The sequence below is a fragment of the Gossypium hirsutum genome, chromosome A07, assembly GCF_007990345.1.
Source record: "Gossypium hirsutum isolate 1008001.06 chromosome A07, Gossypium_hirsutum_v2.1, whole genome shotgun sequence".
In the NCBI taxonomy this organism is placed as follows: Eukaryota; Viridiplantae; Streptophyta; class Magnoliopsida; order Malvales; family Malvaceae; genus Gossypium; species Gossypium hirsutum.
In genome coordinates this window covers 97,724,003-97,743,545 of record NC_053430.1, presented here as the reverse complement: position 1 = coordinate 97,743,545, position 19,543 = coordinate 97,724,003, and the positions used below count along the sequence as shown (strand labels likewise).

The following is a 19,543-nucleotide window of genomic DNA, read 5'->3' as shown; positions in this document are numbered from 1 at the left end:
ACTATTCTCTAGATTAGTTGTAACCTATTCATGCAAGTCTCCTGAGTATATAATCTGTGTCCATATATCCTTAGTTGCAGAACAATCTCGAATAATTAAATTTATGAAAGTTTATTCTAAATCAAATCAATTTAGATCAAATCAATTCAAGTTTTAAAAATTTTGAAAGTTTTTTATTTGTATCATTTTGAGTTCAAGTCAATTTTAAAATCAGATAATTTAAGCTTACTAATAAAATTTTTTGAGTCATATCATTTTAAGTCACTTCATATTATTTTTATATAAATTATTTTAGGTTCGAATCATTCTAATTTTGAATCGTTTTAAATTATTGTCATTCCGGATTTAAATTAAGTAAGGTGAAATTAATAATTTTTTATGATTAAATTCAAGTTTTTATTAATGTGGAAATTAATGATCCCATCTATGTCAAACTTAATCGGTCAACATTAAAGATTTCAACTAAAATCAACCTTAATATTGATACTATTTTCTAGTGATTATTAATTAATCACAAAAATACCGTTGACTTTTTTTAATAAGTTCTCTGACTTCTTTTTATGTTCTCTAGGGACATCCGAAGGTTTTTAGTCAGTCAAGCTACAATCAGCTGCCACGTAATTACTTAATTGATACTTTTTCCACAAGTTTCCTGATTTACCCTTAGATTCATGACGTGTCAAACTCTCATTTCATATATATTTGTTTTGTTTGGCGGCCAACCTCAACAAAGCTTCTTTTTTTTTTCTTTTACTATTATTATAATTTCAAAAAGAAAAAGAAAGAAATAAGAAGTCAAGGTTAAAAAATAACAATTTGACTTTTTTTTTAAAAGTTAATGGTTTAATTTGGTAGTCAATCTTGACGATTAAATTTAGTTAAAAAAATTAAGAGAGGTTAAATTTAATATTATAATTTTATTTTTTAATAAAAAAGTATTATTTTTAAATAAAATCCAAAAAAATTAATTATTTGACGAGGTCAACCTTGTCGTGAGGTAGAAATAAAAGGAATTAATGGAAACCACTAAAAATTATGCAAAATTTTATTGAAATTATTTTTGGATTGTGCAAAGCAAAAATACAAAAATAAAATAGAAAAATTAAGAATGCGTCAGCCATGGACTTCTCAAGCCTTTCTTCTCGTACATTCAAAAATAGATTTTCTTAAAAAAAATAATTATGTAGAACATTTATTATGGCCAATTAACAAAATAATAACTAAAATTCATCACACATTGAAAAAATAATATTACTCAAGATAACTGTATTTTATTAAAAACAATTAAATTTTATTAAAAATTAATTTTTTAAAAAATTTAAATTATTATTTTTAATGAAAATATTGACTTAAACATTAATTCTTTTAATAATGTTGGCATGGCAACCCGCGACCGTGTGACAGTGGTAGTCCACATGTATTTTATATTGGCATAATACTATTTATTTTATATGCCACATTAAAAAATATTTTAAAAATTATAAAAATATTCAAAAAATAAGAAAATAAAAAAGTTTAGCATGAAGTACATATAAATTGTTATGCAAGCTGCTATTTTTAAAATTTTAACATTTTAACCATTATGTTTAAAAATCATATAATCAAATTTTATATTTTTAAAGATTAAACATCAAATTAACTAAAAAATTAAATTAATAAAATATGTAAATAATAAAAAATAAATTTCACATTATGTCAAATAACAATAATAATTAATATAGATAGAATTAAAATTTATCCCTTAAAGTTATATCTAATTATTATCTTAGTACTTATTTCTCTTAGCTAGAATAGATTAATGGAAACTTAAGTCTATATTATGTATCATAATGAACCCTTAAAATTTGCTCCAAAATAAAAAGAGAGATTAATAATGCAAGTGTAGAGTTTCTTATTGAACACATGGGATTACCTTAGAGAAAGAATGTAGTTGGGGCCAATTTTTGAAACCCAAAGCTCAAGGGTAAAGGCCCGTTCAGTATTAGAGACCACTTTTCAAAAGTCTTTAAATTTGGTATTTTGTTCAATTCAGTCCTTGATTTCTTTATCAGAATTTGACAACCTTTTTCAGTTTTGATTCATGTGATGACATGATATTTTGATATTATATTGCTTTATCACATAAAAATGATAATTTTTTATAAAAAAAAAATGTATATATATATATATCTACTATAATATATAGATGCTGTTAATCCTTATATTTGTATAGAATTTGAGATTTGGTCCTTGTATTTTAAATTTTAAAAAGTTTAATCCAATTATTTTTCAACTTAAAAAATTCTAGTTTAAGCATTTAATCCAATTATTTTTTCAACTTAAAAAATTCTAGTTTAAGCATTACTGTTGTTGGTAATTTTTTGTCAAAAATTTTCTATATCAATCGTATTTCACATCATATAAAGATAATTTTAAATTGATAAATTTTAAGAGAAAATACTTACTATTTTAATAAACCAACTCAGATTTGTATTTGAAATCTTAAATGAATGATGGTATCACATGGTAAAAATCAAAGAGTTATTGGTGGATTTTGATGTTTTAATAAGTTGAAAATGTGGCATTTTGTTTAAGTTGATAGGTGAAGGTGGATTGAGCACTTCGAAGTACATAAATGGCCAAAACCCAGAACCAATTTAACATTGACAAGTCAGGATTTCATAAGAGATGTGTTCCCCCTTGATATGTGTGATTGATTCTTTACAAATTTCTATTTTTTTATCCGATGCTGATACCAAGGTAGGCCTGTAAGATAAAAATGCTGATAAATTTCCAATTAAATGTGTTTCTTATCTTCCTATTTACATCTTCCATCTATATAAACCTTAGGGTTCTCTTCAAATTTTCAAAGCAACCACACCAACATAAAACCATCTTTATTGTTTTCAATTTCCATTTTTGTCGTAAAGTTATTTTAAGTTTTCAACAATGGCGACCAGTTCTGAGAATACAATTGCCAAAGCTGCTCAAGAAGTAACCAATGATGAAAAGGAAACAAATGGAACTGAGGAAGTTGCAGTTGAACCAAAAACTGGGGTTTCTTTTCCTGTTAAATTGGATGATGGGAAACAGCTCAATTGTGTTGGTCTTAGGAAGAAATCCATGCTAGGATTCGGCATCAAAGTTTATAGCTATGGTAAATCAAATAAATCATGTAAGTCAAATTGTTTTTGTGTCCCTTTTAATTAAAAATAAATAAATTAATTCTTAAAATAAAAAAAATTAAATTTTTTTATTAAAAATTTTATTTATTATTATTATTAAAAATTAACATGACAAACAGAATAATTATACAATTATAATTCTTTAACTTATAGAGATCAATTTTTAATTATAAAAATAGATAAAAATTTTAATAAAATCATCATGTCATTGTTAAATTTTTTTTTAAAGGAATGTACGCTGATAATGAGAAGCTGAAAGATTTGTTGAAGTCAAAGATTGGGAAAGCCCCAGAAAAACCCACAAAAGAGCTCTATCAAATGGTGATCGACAGTGATGTGGAAATTGTGGTAAGGTTGGCGATTGTGTATTCAAGCCTCACCATTAGCATGGTGAGAAAGAACTTTGGGGAAGGTCTGGGAGCATCCATCAAGAAACTGAATGGTGGGAAGAAGAATGATGAGTTAGACAACAAGTAATAACTCGTTGCTCCGATTCTTTATTTTTCTTTTAAGTATCCGAGTTTTGAATTAACTTTTTCTATTGATGATAGGGTCATGGGACAAGCATCAGATGATATTAAGCTTACATCGGGTTCTCTTATCGAGATTTCTCGACTTCCAGGCTTTGTTCTTGAAACGAAAGGTGAGTGTTTGAAAGTGAAATTAGGGATGATAATGCAGTGAAACGAAGGTAAATTTTGTTAAATTCACTATTACTCTACAGTTATCACGATTTACTCCACTACTTCCCCTGCTTTACTATGGACGTATAATTTAAAAAATTATTATTTTTTAATACATCCATTCCCAACCCAACTCAATTCAACTCCGTCCCATCCCACCTCACTTTAATTTATTTTTTGTTAGTTATTTTTAATATTTTCAATCTTTTTTAAAAGTATGTATTTAAACCTAATTCTTAGAAAAAATTTACACATAAAACATATGGGTTTTTCTTTGACATTTTATTACAATTTTACTTTAATAATAGTTATATATATAAGGGTAAAATGATAATTTCATAAAGTGGGGTGAGTTGGAGTGAAATGAGGTAAATAATTACTATAACCGTTCTATAATTCATATTCACTATCCCCAAAAAATCCACCTTATCCCGTCTTGTATGCACTTTTTAAGAAAAAAATCCGTCCAATAAAAATAGATTAGATCACGATATGTGTTTTGCCATCTCTAGATGAAATAGTAATTGCAGAAATGTGACATGTTTTTCCAATGGTTTGCAGTGATGGGTGAAGTGATAAGCAAGGTTGAGAGTGAACTTCTATGCAGGGCTTATATCAACATGTATCTAGGAGATGATCCACTTGACAAAGATGCCAAAGATAAGTTTGGAATCTCCTTGATTTCCCTCTTCTAAATTTCTAGGTTTATGGAATAAGGCACTGTTGGTTACTAAGATCTATATATGATTATGCAACAATGGCTATGAATGTGAGTGTGATATTAGTATTAATTCCATATTAATATGAGATATGTGTTACACGGAAGTGAATGTATACGTTTCTAACATTTAATTGATTGCCACAATCAATTCCTAGGCATTGCCTTGAAAGCTACGAATTTCTAAGTTGGCACAAGTACTATGTCACCGTTATTAGAAAGCTACCTATTCGGTTTGAATTCTGAACAATCTTTACATCATATTTTTCACTCCGTCTCATTAAATAGAATGAAATCGAGTTGGAGTCGAATTGCATTATTATGATTCATAGGTATTGGTGGGATATAGTGTTCATGTGTCACACAAAGTTGTCATGTATAGGGGTGAACAAAATTCGATTTGATTTAAAAAAATCAAATTTTTATTTCTAATTTCGAGTTAATCTAATTGAGTTATTCGAATTATTTGAATCAACTCGAATAATTCGATTTGAGTTTCGAGTTCAAGTCGAGTTGAATTTCACAATTCAAATAACTCGAATAATTCAAATAATTCGAATAATAGATTAGTGTGAACACTCTTTTGGTCTTTGTCAACTTTGAAAATAAGTAAATTGTCTCTCTCAATAAAAATTATAAAAAAATAAAAATAGTTTTTAAAATTCAAAATATTTATAAAATTTTCAAAAATTATATTTTTTAAAAAATAAAAATTCTAAAAAATATATAAAAAGATTAAAATTTTAAAATTTTTCTAAAATAATAATTTTGGGACCTAATTAATGATTCAAATTTATCATATTCAAGTATCTTATTTATTATTATTTTGTTTTGAAATTTTTTTCAAATATATATGGTTTCAATTTTATGTGCTCTAACATGAAATTAGTTATCCTATAACAATATTTTTATTTGACATATTTAATTTTTTTTAATTTAACTCGAACAATTTCATTCAATTCGATTCGATTCGACTCAACTCGATTTTACTTTACTCTACTCGATTTGAAAAAAAATTAACTTGAGTTAGGATAATAAAAAAGGACTCGTAAACTTAGTTAACTCGAAAATTTTTCACTCGGTTCTACCGAACGCTCACCCCTGGCCATGCAGATAAGTGAATCAATTCATTGAGTTCTTCACTGGTGAAAGACATGTTATTGTCTTCATTTTTTATCCGAAGATTCAATTTGATTCGATTCGATCCGATCTGATCTCTCATAAAATCTTAGTTTCAACCGATGAATTCGTTGCAATAAGACATGTACTCACAGTGTCTTTCCCACAAAAACTCAAATGTGTCCTTTCATGATTTTCAAGCTGCTTCATTATATAGCCAACCATGATGATCTTTTACTTTGCTTCATTTGTTAGTTTTCACATTCAACTAAATATTGCATGCTAATCCAAATTTATATTTTTATCTTCCCAAATTATGATTTTAGTTTTTCTATTTTCCTTAAACTTTGAATTTAATCCTCGTCTATTAATTTGACATAATTCGTGCTCTCAACTTTTTATAACTCCTTTTAATATAAAAATTTATATTAACATCATGAGTTTGAAAAGAATGTATATCCGTCTTATGATCCATATTTAAGGTTTTTAGTTGTCCATTCTAACAATATCGTTGTCAAGATTTAAACTCTATTCTTATCGGGAGAATGTAAGGTGCTTTACTACTACACTCAACACTCGGTGAAAAGAATGTTTTTTTAAATATATATTATTAGAAATAATTAATGGTGTTAAGATTGTTGTCAGTTTGAGTGTTTGGTCGAATCGAGTGAAAAAATTTGAGTTAATCAAGTTAATGAGTCATATTTTATTATCGTAAATCTATTTGAAATTCTTTCCGAATCAAGTCGAGCTGAATAAAGTGAAATTGTTCGAGTTAAATTAAAATCTTATTACAATATAACTAATTCCATGTTATAGCACATAAATTTGAAATTATATATGTTGTAGGCCAATTTTAGCCTACCATTACAAAAGGCCGTTTACAACCTTAACCCATCAAGCCCAATACCCGTTACAAACAAACTAACCCACTAACCCAATACTACCAGCCCAATACCTAAAATTAACCAAAACTACTAGCCCAACTAAACCCCTAACCCAACTAAACCCTAGCCCAAAAAAATCAAAAAAGAGCAAACCCTAGCCTAACAGCCACTTGCCTCCACAAACTGCTCTCTGCACCGCCGCTTCTCTGTCAACCTCTGTCACATCGACCAGCAGCTACCGACTCCCTCCACTTGCCCAAGTTGCACCGTTTGCAGAACAGAAGAAAGGACAGTAAATAGAATAGGAAAAATCATGTAAAATGGGGCTACAAAAGCCTTCAAAACTCAGTGTATAAAAAGAGAAAAAAGGAGAATTTTTAGGGAGGTTAGAAATACATACATTGTTTTAAAAAACAGTAAGATAAGTACCATAGATTGTTCAAGTACCAGAACCGAAATTGAAGGCAAAAAAAGAGGTTATTAATCTTCTTCCCTTTCCCGAATCTGTTTCTTTTTTCTTTTATTTCTTCTTTCTTTTCTATTCAAATACACACCCACATGCACATATATAGAGTATATTATTTAACTAAAAGAAAATAATAAAAATATACCTTTTTGACTTTTCGGCCACCATGTACGGTGGCCGGCGGTGGCCGGCGGTAGCAATCGGCGGTGGTGGTTGACCTGGGGCCTCGTCGGAGCCTAAACCTGCAGAGAAAACAAAGAAAGAGTTAGATTTTTTTTAGAAACAGATATCAAATTATTTTAAAACAAAAAAATTAACCTTTATAGATATTACAAAACGACGTCGTTTTGGTCGGCACCCTTAAGCACCAAAACAACGCCGTTTCTTGCAACCCGGTCCGACCCGATCCATGCTCGCCTAGGATCCGCGTGTTTTTGTTCTTAAGGGGCTAATTGCGCTTCAAGCCCTTCCGATTTTTCTGTACTTTTCAATCAGGTTTTAGTTTTTTTCAAATTGGCCCTGAAATTTACGTATGTTTTTAAATCGATCGTCCATGCTACGCAGCGTTTTAAAAGGTGAAGGAAATTGTTGTTTGGGTCCCTCAATGTTTAACGCGTGTTCGATTGAGTCCCCCTCTTCTGTTTTTATTCTAAATTCGCCAAAAAAATTTCGATTTTAATTCCATTTCGTCCTTTTTCTTATCTTTTCTCATTTTAATGTTATTGTATTTATTACTATCTATATTATTGTTATCACTGTTATTATTAATATAGGCTTTGTTATTTGTGTATATATCTTTAATATGTATATGTATCTATATATATAGTATTATTAATTTTTGCTTTAACGTTATTACTATTTTCTTATCATATTACTATGTATATATTTTAATACTATATTATATATACATTTAACACCATATTATATACTATTATTATCGTATCTATTTTTATTACTATTTTATCTATTCTTTTTATATTAGTATTATCATCATTATTATCATTTTTATATTATTATTATTATTATATTATATTTATATTATCTTTAATATTATATTTCTATTATTATATTTATTATTATCTATTACTTTATTTTTATTTTTATTTTAATATTATTATATTATATTCACCTTTTATATTATTATTATTATTATTATTATATTATTTTCATTACTATTACTTATCTTTACTTATATATATATACGTATTTTTATGTACATATAGCTTTTATATAGTTTTTTTTTTACTTTGTTTTTTATTTTACTTTGTTATATTTGCTTTTCGTATTTTATTATTCTGCTAGCATTATTATTATATTATTACCGCTATTAATTCATGTACACACGTGTATATACATCATGTACATACTCTTAGTATTATTACTATGTATTCAATTTTTATATATATACATGTATGTAACTGTATGTACTCGTAGTTGTTTTAATATTATTCTCATTCGTAATATATATATTACATATGCATGTTTAAATACCATATTATATACATATATTTTATATCTATTCTTATATATTCTTATTTTTGTTATTATACATATTATTTTCACTATTATCACTTATTGTTTTATTTTAATATTGTTATATATATATTCTTCATATATGTTATGTACATATTTTTTTTTCAATATCTATTATATATATATGTATATATTATGTATATATTTTAACATTACTAGTTATATATTTTTACTATCTTATGTATATACGTCAAATACTATATATAGTATATTTCTAACACCATTACTATTTATATATATATTTTACTAACATACTCTTAATTAACTTTATATGTATATTCATTGTGTTCTCATTGTGTTCTCGTATTTGATATTATTGTTACATTTAATATCGTGTGCATTGTTATTGTTTTTAATATTATTGTCGTATGTATTATGTGCCTTGATTTATTTTCAACTATTATCTTTCGTTTCCTGCCCATTTTTATATATTATCCCGTTGTTCGTTATTTTAAAATATTTATTCGTATTTTTATTTATTTCAAGAAGCAAGGCAACATACCAATTTAAACACTATGTCATCGATTTTATCGCTATGTTGGGTGAATATCAATCGACTCGTGTCAAAACGGTATATCCTTCTCAAAAGAAAACGAAACTTGAAATTTATCGTGTTTTGATCGGATCACGATTCAATGTTACTTTGAACTTGCAATTTTGAAAATTAAGACAACACTTGTTTATAAGATACCAATTTTGGGCGTCGCAAGGGTGCTAATACCTTCCTCACGCGTAACCGACTCCCGAACCCTAATTTTTCTCTGGACTTTCACGTAGACCTAAACTTGGCCTTCTTTTTGTTTTAAAAATAAATTTATTAGGTGCCCGATCACACCTATAAAAAGGATCGGTGGCGACTCCCTTTGTTAATAAAAGCGAAAGTTGGTTTTTAAATGTTTAATAAATCACCACAATTAGCGACCAAGCTAAAATTTTTACGTCGCTACAATATATAATTGAAAACTTTTTAAAAGCAAAATAATAATAAAATAAGATACTTTAATATGATAAACTTGAATTATTAATTAACTTTCTAGGTCCCAAAATTATTATTTTAGAAAATTTTTAAAATTTGAACTTTCTTTATATATTCTTTAGAATTTTTCTTAAATTTTTATAATTATTTTAAAATTATAAATTTTGGAATTTTTATAAATAATTTAAATTTTTTTGTATTTTTTAGAGACCAATTTGCTCATTTTCAAAGCTGATAGGGATCGAAAGGGTATTTATATCAATTTATTATTTGAATTATTCGAGTTATTCGAATTGTAAAATTCAACTTGACTTGGACTTGAAACTCTAATCACTTATTCGAGTTTACTCGAATAACTCGATTCAATTAACTCGAAATTAGAATTTTTCAAATCGCCCCTAGCTTAAATTGTTCAATCAGAAAAGAGTGAATTACAAAAATAGTTACCCAAATATTTGTTAGTTTTTATTTTGGTTATTTAATTTAAAAAAAATATAATTTGAATAGTAACATTTTTAAAATATTTTTATCATCGAACCGTTAAGTAATTAACATAATAATGACGTGACACTTTCTAAACTTGTTTCTTTATAAATTTAATCCCTAACTTTTATAATTTTTTTCAATTTCACCTTGATTTTATAAACAAATTCTTAAAAAAATGGAAAATTTTAAAAAATATATAAATACATAAAAGTTTAATATATATACACACAAGGGCGGAGCCAGGGGGCTGGTATGGGCCCCGGCCACCTCTAAAATGTAAAACTACTATTTTGGCCCTTAAAATTTTTTAAAAATTTTAAATTAGTAAAGGTAAAATTGTACTTTGCCCCCCTAAAATTATAAAAATTCAATTTAATCATTTACAAATTATAAAGATATCAACTATAAAAAATTAAAATTTCATCCAGCCCCTAAATTTTTTTTTTGGCTTCGCCCCTGTATACACATAAATACATAACAATAGATGAAAAAAAGTATATATATATAAATACATAAAAATTTCAAAAAGTTTGAAATGCTGGAAATCATAAATTTTTTTTATGAAAAACAGTGTTTTTTTCCCTCAGTTTCATCTTTTTTAATGGTTTCTTGGAGGGCAGCCATGGATATCAGAAACAGCAATCTGCAGTTGTTGTTGGAACTATGTACTGTGATGCATTCAAGCCATTTCATTTTGGGTTCTAAATTGAATTCCCAACTTCTAATTACCTTCAATTCCCCCAAGTTTCTTCTCAATTTTATATAAGTTTTCTTCCACAGGGGCAACTGTTGCAGTGAAATGCAAAGATGGGAGGAGTTCAAGGCCATGCTTTCAGCAAGATGTACTGGAACTAATAACCATGATTTTTCTTTTTTCCTTTTTTTGTTTTTTTTTGAAAATTTTTAAAAAAAGCTTTCATTCTTTCTAACCTTCGAGTTATTTATTGGGTTAAATGACTATTTGAGGCACGAAACTCTTTTTGGTTTAAATTAATCCTCAAATTTGATAATTGTTTTTATATCGGGGTTTGAACTAAGCAATTGTTTTTATTTTGGAGCTTGAACTTTTTTTTGTCAAATTATTCTTGTATTAGAACTTGAACTTGGCAATTATTTTTACATTGAGACTTGAACTTTAGGGTTTTCAAGAAAATATCAAGGATTAGCTTTGACCAAAAAAAGTTTAGGCCCTACCTACATAAGACCTCAATGTAGGAGCAATTGTAAAGTTCAAACCCCATAAAGTGATTTAACCTAATCTTTATGTATATTTATATTTATATTTAAATTTGTATCTATCTTTTTATAATTTTATCTACTTTTATGTATTTATGTGTGTATATATATGTATATATATTAATTTATGTAAATTTTAATTTTTAAGTATTTATATATTTTATATATCTAAATAACTTTATAATTTTTTAATTTTTAAAAGAATTTTGTTTTGTATATTTTTTTATATAAAATCATGACTAAATTGACAAAAAAAAAATAAGAAATAAAAGTTAAACCTAAATTTATAATTATAATCAATTTAAAAAGTGTCACATCATCATCTCATTAGTCACCAAACAGAAACAATCTTAAAAATTGTTAGATTACAAAGTAACAAGAAAAAGAAACTTTCCTTCTTAATTTCAGAACCTGTATAGAACAAAACGTTATGACTATTTAACATAGCAATGTAATTGTACCAGAAATAACAACAACAATTATATTAACAAGATAACTACTTTAACTAACTGGATCAACAACAGTAAACGTTGAAGTGCTCATAACATTCCTCGTGCTTGGTGATTTCTTTCCCTTCTTGTAACTTCATGACTGCTGGTAAGAACTTTATGTTTACTTCTAAACTTGGTGAACAATCTTGCTGATAATGGTTTATTAAAGATGTTTTCAATCTGATCTTGACTTGGAACATGACCAACCTGAAGTGAACCATCTGCAACTCTTTCTCTAACAAAAAAATAGTTCCAACTCTACATGCTTAAATTTGGAATGTAAAACAAAATTCCCTGAAACTAAAATAGTTGCTGAACTGTTACACCATACCAAGGCTTTGTTCTTAATTAGTACATGTAATTCAGATAATAGAGACTGGATCCAAATTATTTTTGCTGTGACATACGCAAGGCTTCTGTACTCAACCTCAGTTGTGAACCTCAAGACTACTTGTTATTTTCTTGAACTCCAAGAAACTGGGTTCCCTCCTAGGAAGACACAATAACCTGAAGTGGACCTTTGATCATTAACATCGGAACCCCAACTCGCATCTAAGTAGCCTTCTAGTAAGAGCTTTGAAGCTCGAATGAAACATAACCCGTGACCTAAGGTGTCTTGAAAATAATGCAAGATCCTTTTGACAGCTTTAAAATAAGAGTCCAATGGCTTGTGCATAAATTGACATACTTTATTCACCGAGAAGGCAATATCTGGCCTTGTGATCATAATGTATTGTAGAGTACCTATTATACTCCCATATAAAGATTCATATTCAATAGGACTTCCAACTTGAACAAACAAACTACATGTAGTCACCATTGGCTTGGGAGATCCATTTGACTTGTCCATGGATGCTCTGTGAAGTAGATCAAGAATATATTTTTTCAAATTGAGGAAAGACCATTTGAAGTGTAAGTAACTTCAATGCCCAAAAAATAGCTTAGTTGTCCTAAGTCCTTCAAAGAAAATTGATCATCGAGTTCCTTAATAAATCGATTTATCGCATGATAGTCATTCCCAGTGACAATGATGTCATCCACATACACATTAACATAAAGTAGTCGAGACCCTTCACGATGAATAAAGAGAGAATTATCAACCTTTGACACCTTAAACTTAGCACCTACAAGGAACTCCTTTAGCTTGTGGAACCAAGCTCGAGGTGTTTGCTTGAGACCGTATAATGCCTTTTTTAACTTGCATACCAGTTGTTGTCCATTAATCCCTTGTTGCTCAAAACCTGGTGGTTGCACCATGTAAATTTCTTCATGCAGATCACCATTTAGGACAACATTGTTTATGTCCACTTTTCTGAGAGACTACCCCATCGAGACAACTAGTTCAAGAACCACCCTAATTGTTGTTGGTTTAACTACAGGACTAAAAGTCTCTTGGAAATCAACACCTGTATTTTGAAGATAACCTTTAACCACTAACATGCTTTTGAATCTAGCCACCGAGCCATCAGCATTCATTTTGACTTTAAAAATCTACTTACAACCTACTGCCTTACGCCCCTCAGGTAAAGGCATTAGTTCCCAAGTCTGATTAGTGATCAATGTATCATATTCTTTCTTTGCAGCCTCTATCCAAACAACACTTTTGAATGCTTCTGCAATAGATACGGGCTCCTTTTCAGTGAGAGCTATCGAGAACACACGAGGCTTATAGATTCTATTTTTTGACCAAGTTTGCATGGGATGCAAATTTAACTTGGTGTGTAAAGGTAAAATAGACCTGTCACAACCTGCAATTGGTGGTTCAAGTGGAGGGTCATTAGCACTGAAACAAGCAACTGCTGATGGATCTACAATTTGAATTTGTCCATCTGTAAGAGATTCAGACACAATAACCCTTGTTACTGAAGAAGGTCTTGCTATAGAAGAGACCCGTGGTAAAACTAATGAGGGAGTAGAGGCACGATTACAATGCCGAGTTGCATGAATCATAACTACAAGAACAAGGGACTGCTGATGCAAATGCACTTTAGAGCCGGACTGAGACTAGGAAGAAAATTTTCATTGAAAGGGAAACTTATACTCATCAAAGACAACATGTCGAGAAACAAATACGACTTGCTTCATCAAGGCACTTGTAGCCTTTTTGATTTGTAGCAAAACTAAGAAAAACACACTGTTTAGATCAAAACTGAAATTTATGTTGATTGAACAACCGTAAATAAGGGAAACAAGCACATCCAAACACTCGAAGGTGTGAGTGAACAACTTTGACTATGTAAAGTTTCACATAAGGGGTATATCCTTGTAGAACAGTGGTAGGTAACTTGTTTATCAGATGTACTACATGAGAAAAGGCATGTGACCAAAATTCTAGAGGCATGGATGCTTGAGCCAAAAGAGTCAATCCCATGTCAATAACATTTCTATGTTTCCTCTTAGCTACTCCATTCTTCTCAGAAGTATGCAGACATGTGACCCTCTATTGAATTCCTAATCGAGAGAGTTCCTTCGAGAGAAAATGATACTTTCTGCCCCAGTCGCTTTGAAGCATTTTGATTGAATAACCAAACTGAACTTGAACAAACTTCTGAAAGTGAAGAAAATAGCTTAAGACTTTAGATTTATTCTTTAGGGAATATAGCCAGGTATATCTGCTATACATGTCAACAAAAGAAACATAGTAGAGAAAGCCATCTAATCAGTTGCGTGCTAGTCCCCAAATATTTGACACAACTAACTCAAAAGGTAAAATGTACATTATTTTGGAAGAGTTAAAAGGAAACTTGTGAGCTTTGCCTAGTTGATAAGCTAAACACACTTAAGGAAATTCATTATAACTGAAAACAATATTACAATCACGCAAAACTTGATCAAGTGTGTTATTACACAGATGACCGAGTCATTTATAACACAATTCAACAGGAGGTCCTTGTTGAACATTATATGCTAGTTGCGCTGCTGACTCTCATATCCTAGCAACCACATTAGTAATTACCCTAGAAGTTGCTCGAGAAATATCAAATCTATAGAGTCCATCATGCATGTGGCCCACTAGCAGTGTTAACCATGTCTGAATATCCTTCACAAAATAAAGAAAATGATGAAACTCAAAATAAATGTCATTATCTTTTGTAACTGTCCTACTAAAGTAAATTCTTACAGATAGCTGGAACATGAAGTACATTCTTGAGTTGCAAACAATCCTAGCACCAGCCAATAGAGCAGAAGACCTTACATTAGCTATAGACACAGATGCACCATTTCCCATAGACACCTTACTTGTACATGTATAAGTCGATATATTGGTGAGATTGGCTATGTTAGGAGTAATATGATTAGTTGCTCCTGAGTTAGGGTACCAGATTTGATCAGTGCTGACAGAAGAAGAGTCTCGAAGATTGCTTGGAGAGGACTGAAAATGAGGTTGTGGAGAAGAAACAGACGAGCCACAACAATTAGATAGAGTGGAGTAGTGAGATGCTTGCCCATTGAAATGATGATAGTTGACTGACATAGAGAGTTGTGATTGGTACCAGAAAAATTCTCATCAAATCGGTAATAGTAGGTTTAAACCACATGACCAACTTTGCCACATAACTGACACTATGGCCGAGAACGAGACCAACTACGACCAGCACCATGGAATCTGCCTCGAGACCAACCTCTTCCATACCTCTGTGTCCATGGTTGAACTCGTAAGAATAACTCTTGGAATCTGCAACTTGTTTTGATCGATCATCTTATTTTTGGTGAGATGCCAAATTGGCCTATAGAGGAACTTTAGTGAGTAAGGCCACCTGCCTCACCTCGCAATCAAAAAGCATCTCTGTCAGCAAATCAAGTGACACCGGAGTTTCCGATGCTAACACACGAATAGACTCATATTCCATCGAAAGCCCTGCTAAAATAATGCTCACTTATTCTTCATCAGTCACCTTACTACCAGCTGCAATCAGGCTATCACTCATACTTTTTACTTTGAACAGGTATTCTTTGACAGTAATATTTACTTTCTTTAAAAAATATAAAGCATGACGCATACTTGAAGCTTTAACATTTGACCTCAGCACCAAACTATTTGTCAATAGTTGACCAGATCTCAAAGCTAGTCTTAGTTGTTGTGAGATACACCAAGACTGTATTTTTTTACTGTAAATAACAACCACGAAGCGAGAAACTTGTCCTGTTTCTTGTGAACAAGAAAAGCTGGATTGGCAACCAGCTACCTTTCATTTCCAGTTAGAAATTGTGCAGGAACATTAACAGTGCCTAACACATATCCTTTAAGAATCAACAAAACTTGATGTTTCCATAAAAGAAATTTGTTCTCACCAAGTTTTATCTTCTCATGTTTGGAAAAGTACTGAATCTGCTGCAAAATCAGACTATTAGTATCTTGGGAACCAACTGCCTCCCCAGTGTTTGATGAATGATGAGGAGTATCAGCTGTTGGAACTTCATCCATAGCCATTAAACCACAAAACACGATACTTGTTATATCACGAAAATACTAGATCTTGATACCATGTTAGATTACAAAGTAACAAGAAAAAGAACTTTCTTTTTTAATTTCAAAACCTGCATAGAACAAAACGCTATGACTATTTAACATAGCAATGTAACTATACCAGAAATAACAACAACAACTATATTAACAAAATAACTACTTTAACTAACTGAATCAACAATAGTAAACGTTGGATTACTCATAACAAAAATGTACGCTTAGACTATAATAAAAACAAAAACAATGTTGAAAATGTTGGTGACCAAATTTATAACTTTTTTAAGCCGAGTCATAAAAATAAAAAATTATACATAATTAGATTACTATCAAAGAAATTTACTCATAATAAAAATATATCAATAGCGCAAAATCCTTCTCATTGATATCAGTAGAGATATGATTTTAACTTTATCACTATTTATATAAATTAAATACACTATTAATATTGAAATAAACATTTAAAAATATAAATAATATTACAACAAATAATTTAGTAGTCACTATATGTAAATTTAATTAACAATCTACATTAACTAATTAATAATTAATAATTAAAACAACTATTATTACAATATTTATATTTTAAAAATAACTTCAAAAATAGAATTGTCATGTTTGTAAAATTAAACTGTTTTTTATTAATGAAACATTACAAATTTTATGAAAAATTTTAAGAAATAAATTAAATGTAGTCTAATTAATACATACCATCGATCCAGGCTAAATTATACAAATTATGAATCAACCCTTAGTGCTGAGTAGTGTTATCAGCATCAAAAGCAAGAACAAATTCGACATAAAGATTCTTCAAAGCAATGATAACTGTCATGACTAAAGGACCCATAATTGCTCCCTGTAAAACCAAACCAAAATCACCAAATTATAATCACACTTGATAACATGAAAAGATACAAGGAAGAGGACATAACATTACTTCTAAAATGGAGGGGAAAAAAGCAATGCCACCAAAGATACTAAGTCCAGTCAAGTAAGCATTATGTCCTGGTATCTCATCTTGTATTGCAATTGTTCCATAATCCAATAATATAATATGAATCGATGTAAGTAACACAGCTTCGATATATCTCGATTCCATCGCTAACTGAACTACGGCCGGTATCGACGAAACCCAAGCCGGAGTTATCGGCAAAAGAGCGTTGAAAAGAGCTAAGAATGTGCACATATAAAGGAAATGAATACGGTAAAATCTGCACAAAAGATATGTGAAACATCCTTGGAACAATGTGAGCTTAGCTGTGGCTAATAATACACTACTAACAGCATGGTCAAGAACTTGAGCACATCGGTTCCTGGTAGATTTTGAAACTGGTAACATTCCCAAGACATGATCCATTACCCCTCCTGAATCTGAAGTGATTAAATAATATAATAGCCATAAAAACACTGTTAATTCAAATATGAAGTTTACTAGTCCAGCTGCTCCTGATACAATGAGGATTCCTAGAAAGAACAAGAGATTTGCACCCGTTCCCAACACTGTTAAACAACTGAAAAATACCCTTTTAGTTGAATCCAAGCTTTGAAGTAGAAATGCTTTGATTTTCTCTAATAAATCTTCCTTAGCTATCGAAGACGTGAGTTTCCTATAGATGCCATAGAAGTCACCATAGATTGATTTCCATTCTCCTTTTTTTACTTTTGATTGTAACCCATGAATGGTTTCATATAATGGCTTTTTGTAGAAAATGCTTTCATTGTTCATGGTTGCAACTATTGATGGCTGCTCAAAATATTGCTTAAAACCATCAACAATCTCTGTCACATTGTAATAAACAGCTAAAGAATCAATGTTTTGTGACAAAGTTTCATAAAACTTTGGCATATAACTATCAATTAACTCTGGGATTTTATTATCATCAATCCATTTGTTAATCCCAATAATCTCACTGTAATTGTTTTCTTCCAAATGTTTCTTCAATGAAATGACTGCTTCTTTCCCTTCAATTGCAATCTTATAAGAAAAGAAAAGGAACCCTAACATTGACCCTAAGATCATAAACAAAATTAATCCAATCCCAACCATTGTATTCAATCTATTGAACAACATTGAAGTTATATCTTGGCCTAACTTTCCAAAAAATGAGAAACTTTTGTTGTTTTCAGTTGCTTTTCTCTTTGATGAAATTCTTGAAAGAGTTGAAGCAAGTCCTGGTTTAATCATAACTCCAAAACCAGATATATAAGCTAAAAAGCAAGGAACTGTAATAACTGGGATAGAGAAAAACCCTATTCTTTCGTAAACAAGAACAAAAAGGCCAAAAGTGACTAGCCATTGCATGAGCTTGGAGAAAGCAATTACACGTGATTTTTGATGACGACGACCGGATGCACGCGGTGTCGAACACGAAGAGGAAGAATGGTAGCTGATGAGACGGAGCAAGGCGGCATGCGAGTCGAGGAGGGAGGCGGTGGTGGCGCTCAAAATGGCGATTGGGATAGCGATTAGGGTTTCAAATAGGCCAAGGCTAAGAGGGTGTGCCCAAAAGGAAACTATCAACATTCGAAGCTCACGTAAAGGCATGGAACAAAGGATTGCCCATTGGAGTGGTCGCCAATAGTTTTGAAGGAGTTTGGTGAGGCCAAAGAGGAGAGTTAACGTTAACACAAGTCCTGCATGAGCCATGGCGACGTACATCGCCATTCGTATGGAAGGATCATTGGATGAAAATGGCGATTTTTGGCCTTTTTTTCTTCTTGGGGTTTTCTTTCTTTTCCTTGGGCTTGAATTAGAGAAGGTTTCATTGCCTGTTTTGGGTTCTTGATGATCATCTTCATTTGCTTGTGCTGAACATGGGTGTTCATCGCCATGCCTGATTTTCTTGTTAGGTTTTGAATGACTTTTGGGAGTGTTTTGATTAATTGTTTTTGACATAATTTCGTAGTTTTATCCATATTTTTAATGTTAAGATTAGGAAATGGTTGAAGTGAGAGAAAGATAATAAAGAACTAAGATCCGAGAATCAATGAAGAAATTTCAGAGTTTTTTTTTAGGAGCATTAAAAATCACAAATAATAAAATTTAGCTAATGAGGGCTTTACTCAATTAGCAAACGGGAAGATATTGTGTACCTACATTTCGAGACCTATTACATGCAAATGTATAGTTTTTTTAATCTCATCTTGTGCGATTGTCATGGTTAAGTTGGAATTTAGTTAGTCTAGTCAGTTTGTCGGTTTTAATCTAAATTATATAAATTTTTAATCTGTTTGTGATGTAATAGTTTGACTCCACATTGTGATTATTTAGATAATCTATTTGTAATCATTTAATATTTGTATTTATATGGTTAAAAAA

The 19,543-nt window shown here is 30.2% G+C and overlaps 2 protein-coding genes and 1 long non-coding RNA gene across 4 annotated transcripts; 1 reads left to right on the top strand and 2 right to left on the bottom strand.

Annotated features, from left to right (window-relative positions):
- The first annotated feature begins 2,813 nt into the window (after nt 1–2,813).
- LOC107926418 (fatty-acid-binding protein 1) lies at nt 2,814–5,180 on the top strand. 2 transcript variants are annotated; one of them, XM_016857272.2, is made up of 4 exons: nt 2,814–3,136; nt 3,394–3,637; nt 3,716–3,855; nt 4,409–4,534. In XM_016857272.2, exons 1-3 carry the CDS (start codon nt 2,929–2,931, stop codon nt 3,846–3,848), a joined length of 585 nt encoding a protein of 194 aa, XP_016712761.1. In that variant the 5' UTR covers nt 2,814–2,928; the 3' UTR covers nt 3,849–3,855; nt 4,409–4,534. The 2 variants fall into 2 exon arrangements, with proteins under 2 accessions (XP_016712761.1, XP_016712760.1); XM_016857271.2 differs by having other exon boundaries at nt 2,815–3,136; nt 3,716–3,807; nt 4,409–5,180.
- Nucleotides 5,181–6,366: 1,186 nt separating this feature from the next.
- On the bottom strand, nt 6,367–7,804 carry LOC107926405 (uncharacterized). Its single transcript, XR_001692197.2, has 2 exons — nt 7,183–7,804; nt 6,367–6,822 (listed from the first exon to the last, which is right to left on the bottom strand). It is a non-coding gene; the product is annotated as an uncharacterized lncRNA (long non-coding RNA).
- Nucleotides 7,805–16,850: 9,046 nt separating this feature from the next.
- On the bottom strand, nt 16,851–19,120 carry LOC107926424 (uncharacterized). Its single transcript, XM_016857276.2, has 2 exons — nt 17,162–19,120; nt 16,851–17,080 (listed from the first exon to the last, which is right to left on the bottom strand). The coding sequence occupies exons 1-2, from the start codon at nt 19,118–19,120 to the stop codon at nt 16,976–16,978; spliced, it is 2,064 nt and encodes a 687-aa protein (XP_016712765.1). The 3' UTR covers nt 16,851–16,975.
- Nucleotides 19,121–19,543: the final 423 nt, after the last annotated feature.

Coding starts and splice junctions, on each gene's coding strand:
- LOC107926418 (XM_016857271.2), top strand. CDS start 2,929: ATGGCGACCAGTTCTGAGAATACAATTGCCAAAGCTGCTCAAGAAGTA. Junction 3,638..3,715: donor AATGATGAGTTAGACAACAA/GTAATAACTCGT, acceptor TATTGATGATAG/GGTCATGGGACAAGCATCAG. Junction 3,808..4,408: donor CTTTGTTCTTGAAACGAAAG/GTGAGTGTTTGA, acceptor AATGGTTTGCAG/TGATGGGTGAAGTGATAAGC.
- LOC107926424 (XM_016857276.2), bottom strand. CDS start 19,120: ATGTCAAAAACAATTAATCAAAACACTCCCAAAAGTCATTCAAAACCT. Junction 17,081..17,161: donor TTTTCCCCTCCATTTTAGAA/GTAATGTTATGT, acceptor TTGGTTTTACAG/GGAGCAATTATGGGTCCTTT.